This window comes from Rhinolophus sinicus, linkage group LG05 (assembly GCF_036562045.2).
Source record: "Rhinolophus sinicus isolate RSC01 linkage group LG05, ASM3656204v1, whole genome shotgun sequence".
In the NCBI taxonomy this organism is placed as follows: Eukaryota; Metazoa; Chordata; class Mammalia; order Chiroptera; family Rhinolophidae; genus Rhinolophus; species Rhinolophus sinicus.
This window is the reverse complement of record NC_133755.1, coordinates 88,558,016-88,570,318: the sequence shown is the minus strand read 5'-3', so window position 1 is coordinate 88,570,318 and position 12,303 is coordinate 88,558,016. Positions and strand designations below refer to the sequence as shown.

General features: G+C 49.9%; 2 protein-coding genes and 1 long non-coding RNA gene across 4 annotated transcripts in view; all 3 read right to left on the bottom strand.

The window, feature by feature from the left end:
* Positions 1-2,927: 2,927 nt before the first annotated feature.
* LOC141571649 (patr class I histocompatibility antigen, A-126 alpha chain-like) lies at positions 2,928-7,491 on the bottom strand. Of its 2 annotated transcripts, XM_074332890.1 has the most exons (8): positions 7,336-7,491; positions 6,816-7,094; positions 6,247-6,522; positions 4,391-4,672; positions 4,160-4,273; positions 3,687-3,719; positions 3,498-3,545; positions 2,928-3,352 (listed from the first exon to the last, which is right to left on the bottom strand). In XM_074332890.1, exons 1-8 carry the CDS (start codon positions 7,406-7,408, stop codon positions 3,348-3,350), a joined length of 1,110 nt encoding a protein of 369 aa, XP_074188991.1. In that variant the 5' UTR covers positions 7,409-7,491; the 3' UTR covers positions 2,928-3,347. The 2 variants fall into 2 exon arrangements, with proteins under 2 accessions (XP_074188991.1, XP_074188990.1); XM_074332889.1 differs by lacking the exons at positions 2,928-3,352; positions 3,498-3,545; positions 3,687-3,719 and having other exon boundaries at positions 4,016-4,273.
* Positions 2,928-12,303, bottom strand: part of LOC109441477 (class I histocompatibility antigen, Gogo-B*0102 alpha chain) — a 266,582-nt gene continuing 257,206 nt past the window's right edge. The window contains exon 8 of the mRNA XM_074332892.1: positions 2,928-3,352. Within this exon, the coding sequence (XP_074188993.1) occupies positions 3,348-3,352 (5 nt within the window). The 3' untranslated portion in view covers positions 2,928-3,347. The remainder of the gene's footprint in view (positions 3,353-12,303) is intronic.
* LOC109439938 (TBC1 domain family member 22B) overlaps positions 10,429-12,303 on the bottom strand; it is a 323,763-nt gene continuing 321,888 nt past the window's right edge. Inside the window, exon 6 of the long non-coding RNA XR_012496589.1 lies at positions 10,429-12,214. This is a non-coding gene — a long non-coding RNA (TBC1 domain family member 22B). The remainder of the gene's footprint in view (positions 12,215-12,303) is intronic.

Genomic DNA, 12,303 nt, shown 5'->3' with positions numbered 1-12,303 from the left:
CAAACCTTTACAGTCCCCTCCACCCTATCAATCTGCACAGCTAGTTGAACTGTTTGCTATCCTACAGGTTTTTATCCAACTCCCAGATACTCCATTCAACCTATATACAGATAGTGCTTATATCGCCTTCTCCCTTCCCCTTCTAGAAACCGTGCCCTACATCAAACCCTCCAGTAATGCAGTCCCTCTTTTCTGCCGCCTTCAACGGCTCATTACCTCAAGACATCACCCCTTCTTTGTCGGCCATTTACGGGCCCATTCCGACCTTCCTGGCCCACTAACTCAGGGTAACGCCCTTGCGGATGCCAGCACCCGACTCATCTTCTCCGTTCTCACCAACCCCCTAACCAAAGCTCAACAGTGTCACGCCCTCCATCATTTAAATGCCCGCACACTCCACCTCATGTTCAAAATCACTAGGGATCAGGCCAGAGAAATAGTCAAGAGCTGCCCTGGATGTGTTACCCTTCTCCCAACACCCCACTTAGGGGTCAATCCTCGGGGAACTCTCGCCAATGAAATCTGGCAAATGGATGTTACCCATATCCCAGAGTTCGGGTCCCTCAAATATGCTCATGTCACCATCGATACTTACAGTGGGTTTATCTTCTCCAGCCTCCATACAGGAGAAGCTACAAAAAATGTTATTGCCCATGTCCTCCAGTGTCTAACTGTACTCGGAAAGCCCCAAAAGATAAAAACTGATAATGGCCCTGGGTACACTTCCCAGGCCTTTAAACAGCTTTGCGGCCAATTTCAGATTCAACATGTCACTGGTATCCCGTACAATCCCCAGGGACAAGGAATTGTTGAACGAGCTCATCAAACCTTAAAAAACACCTTATATAAACTCAAAACATCCACTTCCTACCCTACTAAAGGTTCTCCTCGTAATATTCTAAATCACGCCCTGTTCGTCCTCAATTTTCTACAACTAGATGACCAGGGTAACTCCGCTGCAGACCACCTTTGGCGTCAAAAAACAAAACATCAATACGCCAAGGTCATGTGGAGAGATCGCTTCACGGCAAAATGGAACGGGCCCGACCCAGTTTTCATCTGGGCGCGAGGATCTGCCTGCATATATGATACCCAGGAAAATAATCCCCGTTGGCTACCCGCTCGTCTGGTTAAAGCCATTAACCCCCCTATCACTAATCCACCACCACCAGGGACTTAATCCCTGAGATATTTCCTTTTTTTCCACAGATGTTACACCCAACCATTCTCATTGGATATCTACTCCTGGTAACTTCTTGCGTTTTGGCTGGCTATTGTTAATTCCACTGGTCCTGCCTGCCCCGCTCCTAATCATGTTTTCATCTGCGGCAACGGCCTGGCCTTCACGGCCCTCCCCACCAATTGGACTGGCCTCTGTGCACTGGCTTTTCTCTTGCCAGATATAGATATTCTACCCGGAGATCAGTCACTTCCTATACCAGCCCTTGATCTTTTCCCTGGGCGACAAAAACGGGCCCTCGCGTTCATTCCCCTTATGGCAGGACTAGGTATAACCGCCGCTATGGCCACAGGTGCTGCCGGGGTAGGAGTGTCCGTAGACACTTATCAACGGCTTTCTCTCCAACTTATTGATGATGTTACCACACTATCAGATACTATTAATGACCTTCAAGACCAGGTCGATTCCCTAGCAGAAGTAGTACTCCAAAACAGACGAGGACTTGATCTTCTAACAGCGAAAGAAGGGGGGATCTGTTTAGCTTTACAGGAACGATGCTGCATCTATGCCAACAAATCCGGCATAGTGCGAGACAAGGTCAAGAGACTCCAAGAAGATCTTCTTCAACGCAAAAAACAACTTCTTGACAACCCCTTTCTAACCAGTTTTAATGGTCTCTTGCCTGTCCTCCTCCCCATCCTTGGTCCCATTCTAGGATTACTCCTACTTGTCTCCCTCGGACCTTGGGCATTTAATAAACTGACAGGATTTATCAAACAACAAATAGACAACATTTTGGCCAAAACCATCCACATTCATTATCAATGGCTGGCGACAATGGATCACCCAGAGGGTGACTATACTTGCTCACAAGCAGGCTCCAGTTATATAGACATATAACTGACATGGTGGCTGAGGACATGTCGGCCTATAACAAGAGGCCTGAGCACCAGACGGCTGCAGCGACTGGGTACTGCAAGGGAGGGTCCCGACTGACCCAATCTCAGTTCTCCCTGAACTCATGCCCAGACTGCATAGGGGTTGGTGCCTACAACAAAAATAACTGCCCCACCCCTGGTCCACAAAAGGCACCGGGGGCTACGCGCTATTGGGACTGTCTGGGCCTCTGAGTTCCCGTCTCGGTTAAGGCTCACTCTCTTAAAAAGATAGAGAGAGGAGATGTAGGAGCCTGACTCAGAAAAACTATGCCATCCGGCAGCACATGACCTAATTCCTGGAACAGTCAGTTTGCCCTTAAAAGGTCACGTCTCTGCTAAGTAAAGCTTCCTCATTCCACTCCCCACCCAGTTTACCCTAATCTATATAAGCTCCTAGCTGCAATAAAAAAATGGAGGCTTGATCAGAACTTTGTCTTCCCTCCATTTCTTCACGCCTCCTATTTTCTCTTTTCAGGGTGTCTCTCTTCGGTCTCTGTTGAATGCCCCGCTGGTCGGGGCAGCCGAGGGCCAGGCCAGGCTTGAGCCTTGGTGACCCGGCCACACGAAGCCATCACTGACAAGACCAGACCTGGGTGATGTTCGAGTTCCTGTGATCACAGGTTCTGATGGGACAACGTCCTACTGAAGGGATGAGGACAAAGCAGCAGAGAAGTGACCCCGCCGAGGAGTGACCACGTCAGAGCCCACGATGCACTAAGCCCCGACTGGGCTCAGGCCGTGTCCACACTCAGTCCTCACAGCCTCTCCTATCTCTACCCGCAACAGACTCAGCACAGCAAACACACGGATTCTGGAAGGTTCTCAGGTCATCCATTTATTTCCTCTCCAACTTCAGGATTTTCTCCTTCAAGTAACCACTCATAGCAAGAATTGCTATTACCGTTCATAGCAAGAATTGAAAAAACAAATTCATATCCAGATTCTTATTTTAACAGGAGAAAGTTGCTGCTCAGAGTAACATGAAGCAAAGGCGGGGCTGGAAACAGCCTCTGCTGGAACAGGACAATGGATCAAGAAAGAGACTCAGGTCAGTGTGGGGAGGGGGCGTGGAGGGCAGGGGCGGGCAGTCTCCCATCTCCTCACATGATGCGAGAGGAACGCAGACACATTCAGATGCCCTTTGCAGAAAGAGAGCTCAGAGGTTCCTGTGTCACAAAGTGGGGGCAGGAAGAAATCTCGCATCATCAGTCCCCCACAAGGCAGCTGTCTCACGCTGTAGAAGAAAATAATCATGAACAAATTCAGTAAGTGGTGACATTCTCAACAGCCCACTGCTACTCAAACTGTCCCAAAGAATCCCCAGTACCCAGTCCTGTCCCCTCTGCCCCACCACCCCACTTCAGGCCTCCAGGTCTCACCCTTAGAAGCCGTGAGGGACGCATCAGAGCCCTGGGCACTGTCACTGCCTGGGGGAGAACAAAACAGGACATGGTCAGAGCCCACAGCAAATGTGCCTAAAGGCGGAATCATGGGGGTGGGTGAGCTCCCCAAGGGCTTCCATCTGCACTATTCCAAGGACCTCAGGGATCACCCCACTCCATACTCACCTGCAGCCTGAGCGTAGTTCCCTCCTTTTCCACCTGTGGGAAGAAAACATCACATCAAAACCCAGGAAGGAGGCAGGGACATGAGGTCCTGAAGGAACCCCCTCGTCTTGGACCCCAGAGAACTTTCCAGAACTCTGACTGCAGACCCACTATGGCAGGATCAGGAAACCTGAGGAAAGTACATGTGTGGGGACAGGACCAAACACCCTCCTGGAGGTCTGTCCTCAGCAGGGACCCTCCGCTGTGAACTATGACTATTGAGAATCAGGTCCCCATCACCAGAACCATCAAGGTGATAAACCTGACCCTCATGTTCACACGCACATTAATAAAGTGTTAGCAAATAGGGCCCCAGACTGGGAAAGCACATGTGTGTGGATGGTCCTTCCCACTAACGAGGCAGGACACACGTCCACCTGGGGCTTGAAACCCCCCAGTGGGACAAGACACCTCAGTCCCCTTCCCTTCCCTACCTGAGCGCTTCCTCCTCCACAGCACAGCTCCAGTGACCGCAGCTCCAAGGAGGACCAGCCCAGCGATGACGCCCACCACCATGCCAGCGGGGATGGCGGCCTGAGGAGGCGGCTCTGGAAGGGAAGGGAAGGTGAGGGCCCTGATCCCCAGGCCTCAGCCCCAACCTGAAGTCCTCCGGAGGCCCCCGCTTTCCCTGAGAAGAGGCTCTGTGCCCACGGCCCCCTCCGTACCCCATCTCAGGGTCAGGGGCTCGGGCAGCCCCTCGTGCTGCACATGGCACGTGTATCTCTGCTCCTCTCCAGAAGGCACCCCCACGGCTGCCCACTTCTGGAAGGTGCCGTCCCCCGCAGGCCTGGTCTCCACGAGCTCCGTGTCCTGGGTCAGGTCCTCCCCATCACGCTGCCAGGTCAGGGTGATCTCCGCAGGGTAGAAGCCCAGCGCCCAGCACCTCAGGGTGACGTCACGGTCAGAGGTGCGGTGGTGGGTCACGTTCACGTGTGCCTTTGGAGGGTCTGAGGGGAAGGGTCAGAATACTCAGGACGTTTGCATCCCTCACAGGACACTCCAGCAGTGGTCACGTGACCATCCTGAGACTGGTCAGGACAACAGGGGTGGGGGAAGGGAACACAAAACCCACACACCACACTGGAAACAGCCATCCCAGATAATGTCTAGTCTTAGAAAGTTCTAGCATCAGGGTGAGACAGCCCAGGGTCAGAGACAGGTCTCCGATGGAGAGAAAAGGGATTCCTGGTCCTGAGCTGGGTGGAGGCCACATGACTCAGAAAAGCTGGGGTCAGAGCTCAGTCACACTGTGTGCCGGGCAGCGAACAAGGCCTGAGAGAGAAAGTCCCCCCGGGTTCCCAGAGCAGCTGCCAGAATCACAGGGAACCGCTGATCAGTTATTTCTTTTTTTTTTTTTTTTTCTATTTTTTATTTGATAGTTTTTATTTTGTAAAGTTATCATTTTTTTTTTTTTTTTTTTTATTAATTAGTTTCAGGTGCACAAGACAAAGCAAAACTTAGACATTTATCATTTATATCCCTCACACTGTGTGAACCCCCCTCCCCCCATCCACTATCCCTCTGTACGTTCCCAAAACCTCTCACCTTCCCTTATCCCCACCCCTGCCCATCTAGCAACCCTCAGTTTTCCTCCATTTTTCCAAAACTGTTTCTGATTAGTTCATTCACTTATTCTTTTCTTTAGATTCCACATATAAGTGAGATCATATGGTATTTGTCTTTCTCTTTCTGACTTATTTCACTTAACATAATGTTCTCTAGGTCCATCCATGTTGTTGCAAATGGTAAGATTTCTTTCTTCTTTATGGCTCTGTAATACTCCATTGTATAAATGTACCACAGTTTCTTAATCCAGTCGTCTACCGATGGGCATTTTGGTTGTTTCAGGTCTTGGCTATTGTATATAGTGCTGCAATAAACATAGGAGTGCATAAAGATTTTTGAATTGGAGTTTTGGATTTCTCGGATAGATACCTAGGAGTGGGATTGCTGGATCATAAGGTAGTTCCATTTTCAGATTTTTGAGATATCTCCAAACTGTTTTCCATAGTGGCTGCACCAATCTGCATTCCCACCAACAGTGCACCAGCGTTCCCTTTTCTCCGCATCCACGCCAGCACTTGTTGTTTGTTGATTTATTGATGATAGCCATCCTGACTGGGGTGAGGTGGTATCTCATTGTGGTTTTTATTTGCATTTCTCTAATGGTTAGTGAGGTTGAACATTTCTTCATATGTCTGTTTGCCATCTGTGTGTCCTTTTTAGAAAAATGTCTCTTCATGTCCTCTGCCCATTTTTTAATTGGGTTGTTTGTTTTTTTGGAGTTGAGTTGAGTTAGCACTCTGGACTCTGATCAGTTATTTCTGAGATGGTCCCCCCTCTATCCTGAGAGACCGCACCCCTAACTGTCCCTGAGAGAAGGGGGCCCCTTAGGGTCGCTCTCTGGTACCGGATGTGAAAACCCAGGCGGACTCCATCTCCCGGGGTCGGGGAGAGAGTGTGTCCGGGTGTTGATCCCATTTCCTCCTCTCCTCGTAGGAGCCCCCGCGGCCCCTCTCACCTGCGCGCAGCAGCGTCTCCTTCCCCTTCTCCAGGTATTTGCCGAGCGACTCCACGCACGTGCCCTCCAAGTAGCCCCTGTGTCGCTCCGCTGCATCGGCCGCCTCCCACTTCCCCCGGGTGATCTGAGCCGCCGTGTCCGCCGCGGTCCAGGAGCGCAGGTCCTCGTTCAGGGCGATGTAGTCGGCGCCGTCGTAGGCGTCCTGATAGTACCCGCGGAGGAGGCGCCCGTCCGGCCCCACGTCGCAGCCGAACAACCTCTGGAGGGTGTGAGACCCTGACCCCGCCCCGCCGTCACCTCCGACCTTTAACCCCGACCTTTAACCCCGCCGCGCCCTTTAACCCCGACCTTTAACCCCGCCGCGCCCTTTAACCCCGACCTTTAACCCCGCCCCGCAGTGATGGCGCGTGAACTGAAAATGAAACCGGATCCAAGTCCCCGCGGGCTCTTCCCGGGTGGAGGGGCCGGGCGGGTCCCGCAGCCTCGAGGTGAAGCTCGGACCCGGAGACTCGGGGGGACCCCGGCCCGTCCGTGGGGGTCGTGACCGGGACCCGGGCCGCGTCGCTCACCGGCCTCGCTCTGGTTGTAGTAGCCGCGGATGTTGTTAAGGCTCCCTCGGTCAGTCTGTGCGTTGGCCTTGCAGATCTGCGTCTCCCGGTCCCAGTACCCCGGCTCCACCTGCTCCATGTGCTCCATCCACGCCGCCCGCGGCTCCATCCTCGGATTCGCCGCGTCGCTGTCGAACCGCACGAACTGCGTGTCGTCCACGTAGCCGACGGCGATGAACCGGGGCTCCCCGCGGCCGGGCCGGGACCAGGAGGTGTCGAAATACGTCATGGAGTGGGAGCCTGGGGACGGGGACGGGGAGGGGCTGAGACCCAGGCGACCCTCCTCCCGGCGCGGGTCCGGGTCCGCGGGCGATGGGCCGGGAGGGGCGGGGGCCCGGGAGACGGAAAAGGCGGGGACGGAGGGGAGGGGGCGGGACACAGGGCGGTGGGGACACACCCTCCCCGGGGTCCTGCGCCCCCACCGGGCGGTCCCCTCGCTCTTCCCCCCCGCGGAGACCGTTCCCTCCCGACCCGCCCTCACCCGCCCGGGTCCCCGTCAGGCCCAGGGCCCCCGAGAGCAGCAGGAGGAGGGTTCCGGGGCCCATGACCCGCATCCTCGGGGTCTGCGGACAATCTGCGTCCGGCGGGTCCGTGGACACTTTATAACCAGAAACGCGGTGACACTGATTGGCTTCTCTAGAAACCGGACGCAATGGGAGTGAGAACTGGGGCCGCGTCACGAGTTTCCAGACAGGAGGACCCGACACAGGTTGTGAGAAGGAGAAGTGAAACCGCGGGGAGGTGGGGACTCCCCAACACTGAGCTTCCCCGCCCCAGACTCCGCCCTCAGGGGACCTGGGACTCTGCCCTGACCCCTCCTCCTGCACCGAGCGCTCTGTGTCACACTGTCACCCTGAGTCCTGACCCAGGGGCTGTCTGAGGAACCAGGGCTCAGCCCCTTTTCCTCCTCTTCTCTTCCCGGAATCCCTCTCCCTGAAATGGACGCCCTGCCTCCCACCCTTTACCTCTCCCCCTGGACTATTCTGGAAGAAGACACCCCCAGGGAACTTGATGCCACAGAGTGAGCTCGCCCTGGGAATAGAGGAAGGACAGGGCTTTTCTCTTTAACCCTGGAGAAGTTGTGCCTGAAAACACCAGCTGGAGATTCTCACAGAGACCAGTCTCCTTGTTGTTTATTAACCACAGTGGGAACAAGCTTGGAAACCCCTGATCACCAGGAAGCTAATCTGTAAAACCGTGATTTGTCCCCCTTGGTGCAGAAATGTGTGTAAACAGCGCTGCAGCCAGACTCTCAAAGCTCCTAAGTCTCACTTTCCCAGACGGTACACCTGTGACTCCGGATGTTTCTACTGTAAAATGATCTTCATTCCACAGCCCTGAGTTTGTCTGTTGAGTCCCCGCCTCCTCAATACAAAGAAGCAGGGGAAGCAGTTTGTTACTGTGTATTTCAAGGAGGGGCATGTACAACCTCAAAGCTGCAAGTGTTCAAAGCAGTTAAAATGCCCTTCACCAGGGCTCCTGTGTTGCCTATTTTTATGAATAATTCACATCTCAGCAGTGTGCATATTTTATTGGGACACATTATTTTTAAACTGAGTAGCATAAGGAGGCGATTAGTTTTTAGCTCCACAGAACATCCCTCTAGGTCCTAGATAATTTACTAAAGATTTATAACACAACATATTTCAACCCGAGAGATCCACTGCTTTAGGATTCTTTACCTCTGCCTCTTTGCCTCCCCCTGCTTCTCCAGCCCTTCTCTGTCTCTCTCACCCCTCAGGCCCTCTTCCCCCTGTAGTGCCCACCACCCTCTCACTCCTGACTGTGTCACTAGTGCCACCCCCTCACCTGCCAGCCAAGGACTATTCTCCCCACAAGGATCAGTGATCCTGCTAACGTCAGTGAGGCTGTGTCATTTCTTCACTAAAAACACTCCAGTGGCTCCGAATCACTCTGGGAAGCTTCTAGAATGTCAGATAAATGAGCACAGAAGCTTTGGGCTGTTTAGGTCAAGGTTGAATCCCAAGCATATGAAACAATTCCTGATAGATACTGGGCATTAAATTATTTGTTGAATGAATGAGTGTATTAAAATATATGTCACGTAAAATCATAACTTGAAAAATACAAAAAAAAGGAAATATTTTATTACAAACTAGTGGGCATATCAGTTCATAAATCCATTCCAGTGGAAAAAATGCTGTGTGCTTATTTGTTGCACAGTTGAGCCTATGTATTAGTTTTCTGTTGCTGCGTAACAAATTACCACAACTTAGTGGCTCAAAACAACACCTACTCATGTGCTCACAGTTCCTTAGTAATCCAGGCCCGTTATGGATGGGATCTCTGGTCAGGGTGTCACAAAGCTGTGAGCTCATCCTGAGCTCAGGATCTTCCTCCCAGCTTACAGAGAGCTGTTAGCAGAATTCAGTTTTTTCTAGTTGTAGGTCTAAGGTCCCTGTTTCCTTGACAAGTGTGAGTGAGGGCGTTGCCGCCCCAGCCCCTAGTGTCCACCAGCAGTCTTTGCCATGTGGCCCTCCATTTTCAAAGCTGCCAGTAGAGAAAATGCCTCACACTGAATCCCTCTCACTTGGAATGTTTCCTCAGGGGAAACCCCAGTTAGACCTCACCTGATTAGGACATTCCCCATGCATAGTCCCCGTGTCTTAAGGTCAGCTGATTGGAGACCTTAGTTACATCTGTAGAATCCCTTCCCAGCACCTATATTAATGTTTGATTGCATAACTGGGAGAAGGTGAATAACCAGGGTTGTTATTAGGGACCATCACAGAATCAGCCTAGGATGGCCTGCTCTTCCCTTTGTGTTTATTTGGGTCACAGTTGGAAATGAAGTTCAAGTAAATAGATTGTTGAGTGGTAATAAAATGCAAAGCAAGTGACGTGTAATATAATTAATTTAGAGCAAATAAAACAGTGCAATAATTCATTCTCTCTTTCGACACTATTAGTCATGTATGGGAGTATAACAAATTAACCAAAAGTTAGCAGCTGAAAACAAATGTGTACTATCCCAGTTTCCCAGGGTCAAGAATGCAGGAGAGGTTTACTTGAGCGCTTCTGGCTCAGGGCCTCTCTCAAGGTTGCAGTCAAGTTGTCAGCCAAGGCTGCATCATCTGAAGGCTTGACTGGGGCTGGAGGACTCGCATGAAACATGGCTCAGTCATAGGGCTGTTGGAAGGGGCCTCCTTTCCTTCCTGGATGGTCCCAGGAGGCCTTAGTTTCTAGCCATGGGGACTTTTCCATGAGGTGGCTAATGACTAGGTAGCTTCTTCCCTAATAGCAAGAGAGAGAGAGAGAGAGAGAGAGACCAAGACGGAAGCTGCAGTTTTATGTCCTAGACTCAGAATCACACACCATTACATCAGCCTGATGAGAAGTGAGTCATTATGTCCAGCCCACACTCAAGAGAGAAGGAATTACTCCACCTCTGGAAGGGAGGAGTGTCAAAGAATTTACATACATATAAAATTTACAATTAAATATTGTTTCAGGATTTTATAAAGCATAATCCTTTTATCTGATCATTTTCTTTAATGCCTTAAATTTCACTCTTAGAATGTAACTATTAAAAGTTTGAGACAGAGAAAGGAGATACAACAGTATTTGTAAGTTTTTATTGTAGATGCCTTTAATAACAATGTTTCCTACAATAAGTTGCAACACAGTTGAGAACATACAGGAGCTCGATCACACAGTTTAAAGACTGAGCACCATAACATTAATGCCTTCACAATAATTGTCTTTGCTTTTTCTTAGAATTTTCAAATTTTTTTCATTTAGAATGTCAGAAATATTGGCTACAATGCAAATTTTCTTACTGAACATCATCTTCAAAAATATTTGCCTAATGAAATCGATTTTCAAAATGTTAGAAAAATGTGAATCTCATGCCTCAGTCTATACACCTTGGTATCCCGACAACAATTTTGTTGTGATACAATGGGCAGCGATACTTAACGCCAATCTAGGAACAAAGTGTTCCAAAACTGGCTGTCCGGTTGGCATCCTATAATGTCACATCTTTCACTGAGTTTTTGAATGAGATTGAATAGAAGTGATTTGGACACCAATGTGATTCTGAAAAGCACTTTTGATATGTGACACTTGAGACTGAAGTTTTTTTGTTTTGTTTTTAATTTTTATTGGGGGACAGATTGTTTCTCCAGGGCCCATCAGCTCCAAGTCGTTGTCCTTCAATCTAGTTGTGGAGGGAGCAGCTCGGCTCCAAGTGCAGTCGCTGTTTTCAATCTTAGTTGCAGGGAGCGTAGCCCACCATCCCAGGGTGGAGAGCACACGCTCTAACCACCTGAGCCATCCAGCCACCCCTGAAGTTTTCTCAAAGCAGCTCTGTTGTATCTGTTGTATCCATTCACACTCTCTATTCGATCCATAGTTTCCCCTTTATAGCGTTTTCCAGTTTAACATACATTGATCAACATGAATTTCCATTCTGTGAAAGTAGTTAATTCAGTTGTATGTCAAGTTAAATATAACACACCAAATCCTTCGCGGTTAGAATCACCTTGCAGGTCACACTGAACATTGTATCCCAGAAAATCTATAGAAATGCCAGTGACCACATGACCCATTTCTAGCCAAAGCTGTTTCCTGTGACACCCCGGCCCCTCTCTGACATGGCTCATAATAATTGGCTGTGGGTTTGTTCCAAGGTGGGTAGTTCTTTCTAAGGATCATTGCAATAAACTTTGGTATTTCTTTTTCTATTTCCTTATTAAAAAATTAACCAGGAATGGTTCACAAGTCACAGTTTGAGAAATGTCAGTTTAGGAATTATGATCAAGTAAATACCTGGGCACACACCACTGGTGTCAGAAACGGAACCTGTGAAGAAGCCACCGTGGCCGCGTCCCCCATCCTGTCCTTCAGATGGAACCTCTATCTTGAGTCTTGTGTTTACTATTCCCTGGAGATTCTCTGAAGATTTTACAATAAGTGTATATATCCCCAAACCAAATATTATTTACTTTTGCCCGTTTTTGAACTTCCTGTCCAGTGAACTCACTGCATGGACTCTTCTGAGACTCAGCATTACGTAGGGAGTTACCCCCATGTGTGAGGCTGTCCTTCATTTGTTTTCACTGCTGAAGTCTTACATTTCATGATGACACCACACTTTCTCTGTTTCCCTGCTGATGCATAAGTGGTTGTCCCAGTTGCTGTAAACATGAGTGTGCTTGTCTCCTGGGCACAAGGCAAGGGATTCCCCGGAGAGGACGGTCAGGAGGGAAGGCTGGGTACAGGGGTGTGAGCTTTAAGCACAGTAGGTAAGATGATGTGCATTTGATTTCTGAAGTGCTTGTGCCAATTTAAACTTTCACCAGGAGTGTGTAAGGCTTCATGTTGCTGATGTGTCTGTTCTGAAAATAAACCAAACTCAGCTTAAGTAGAGGAATTAAGAGTTGGAAATCAGTTCCTTGGTTGCAGAATCACCCAGATATTTTCTTTT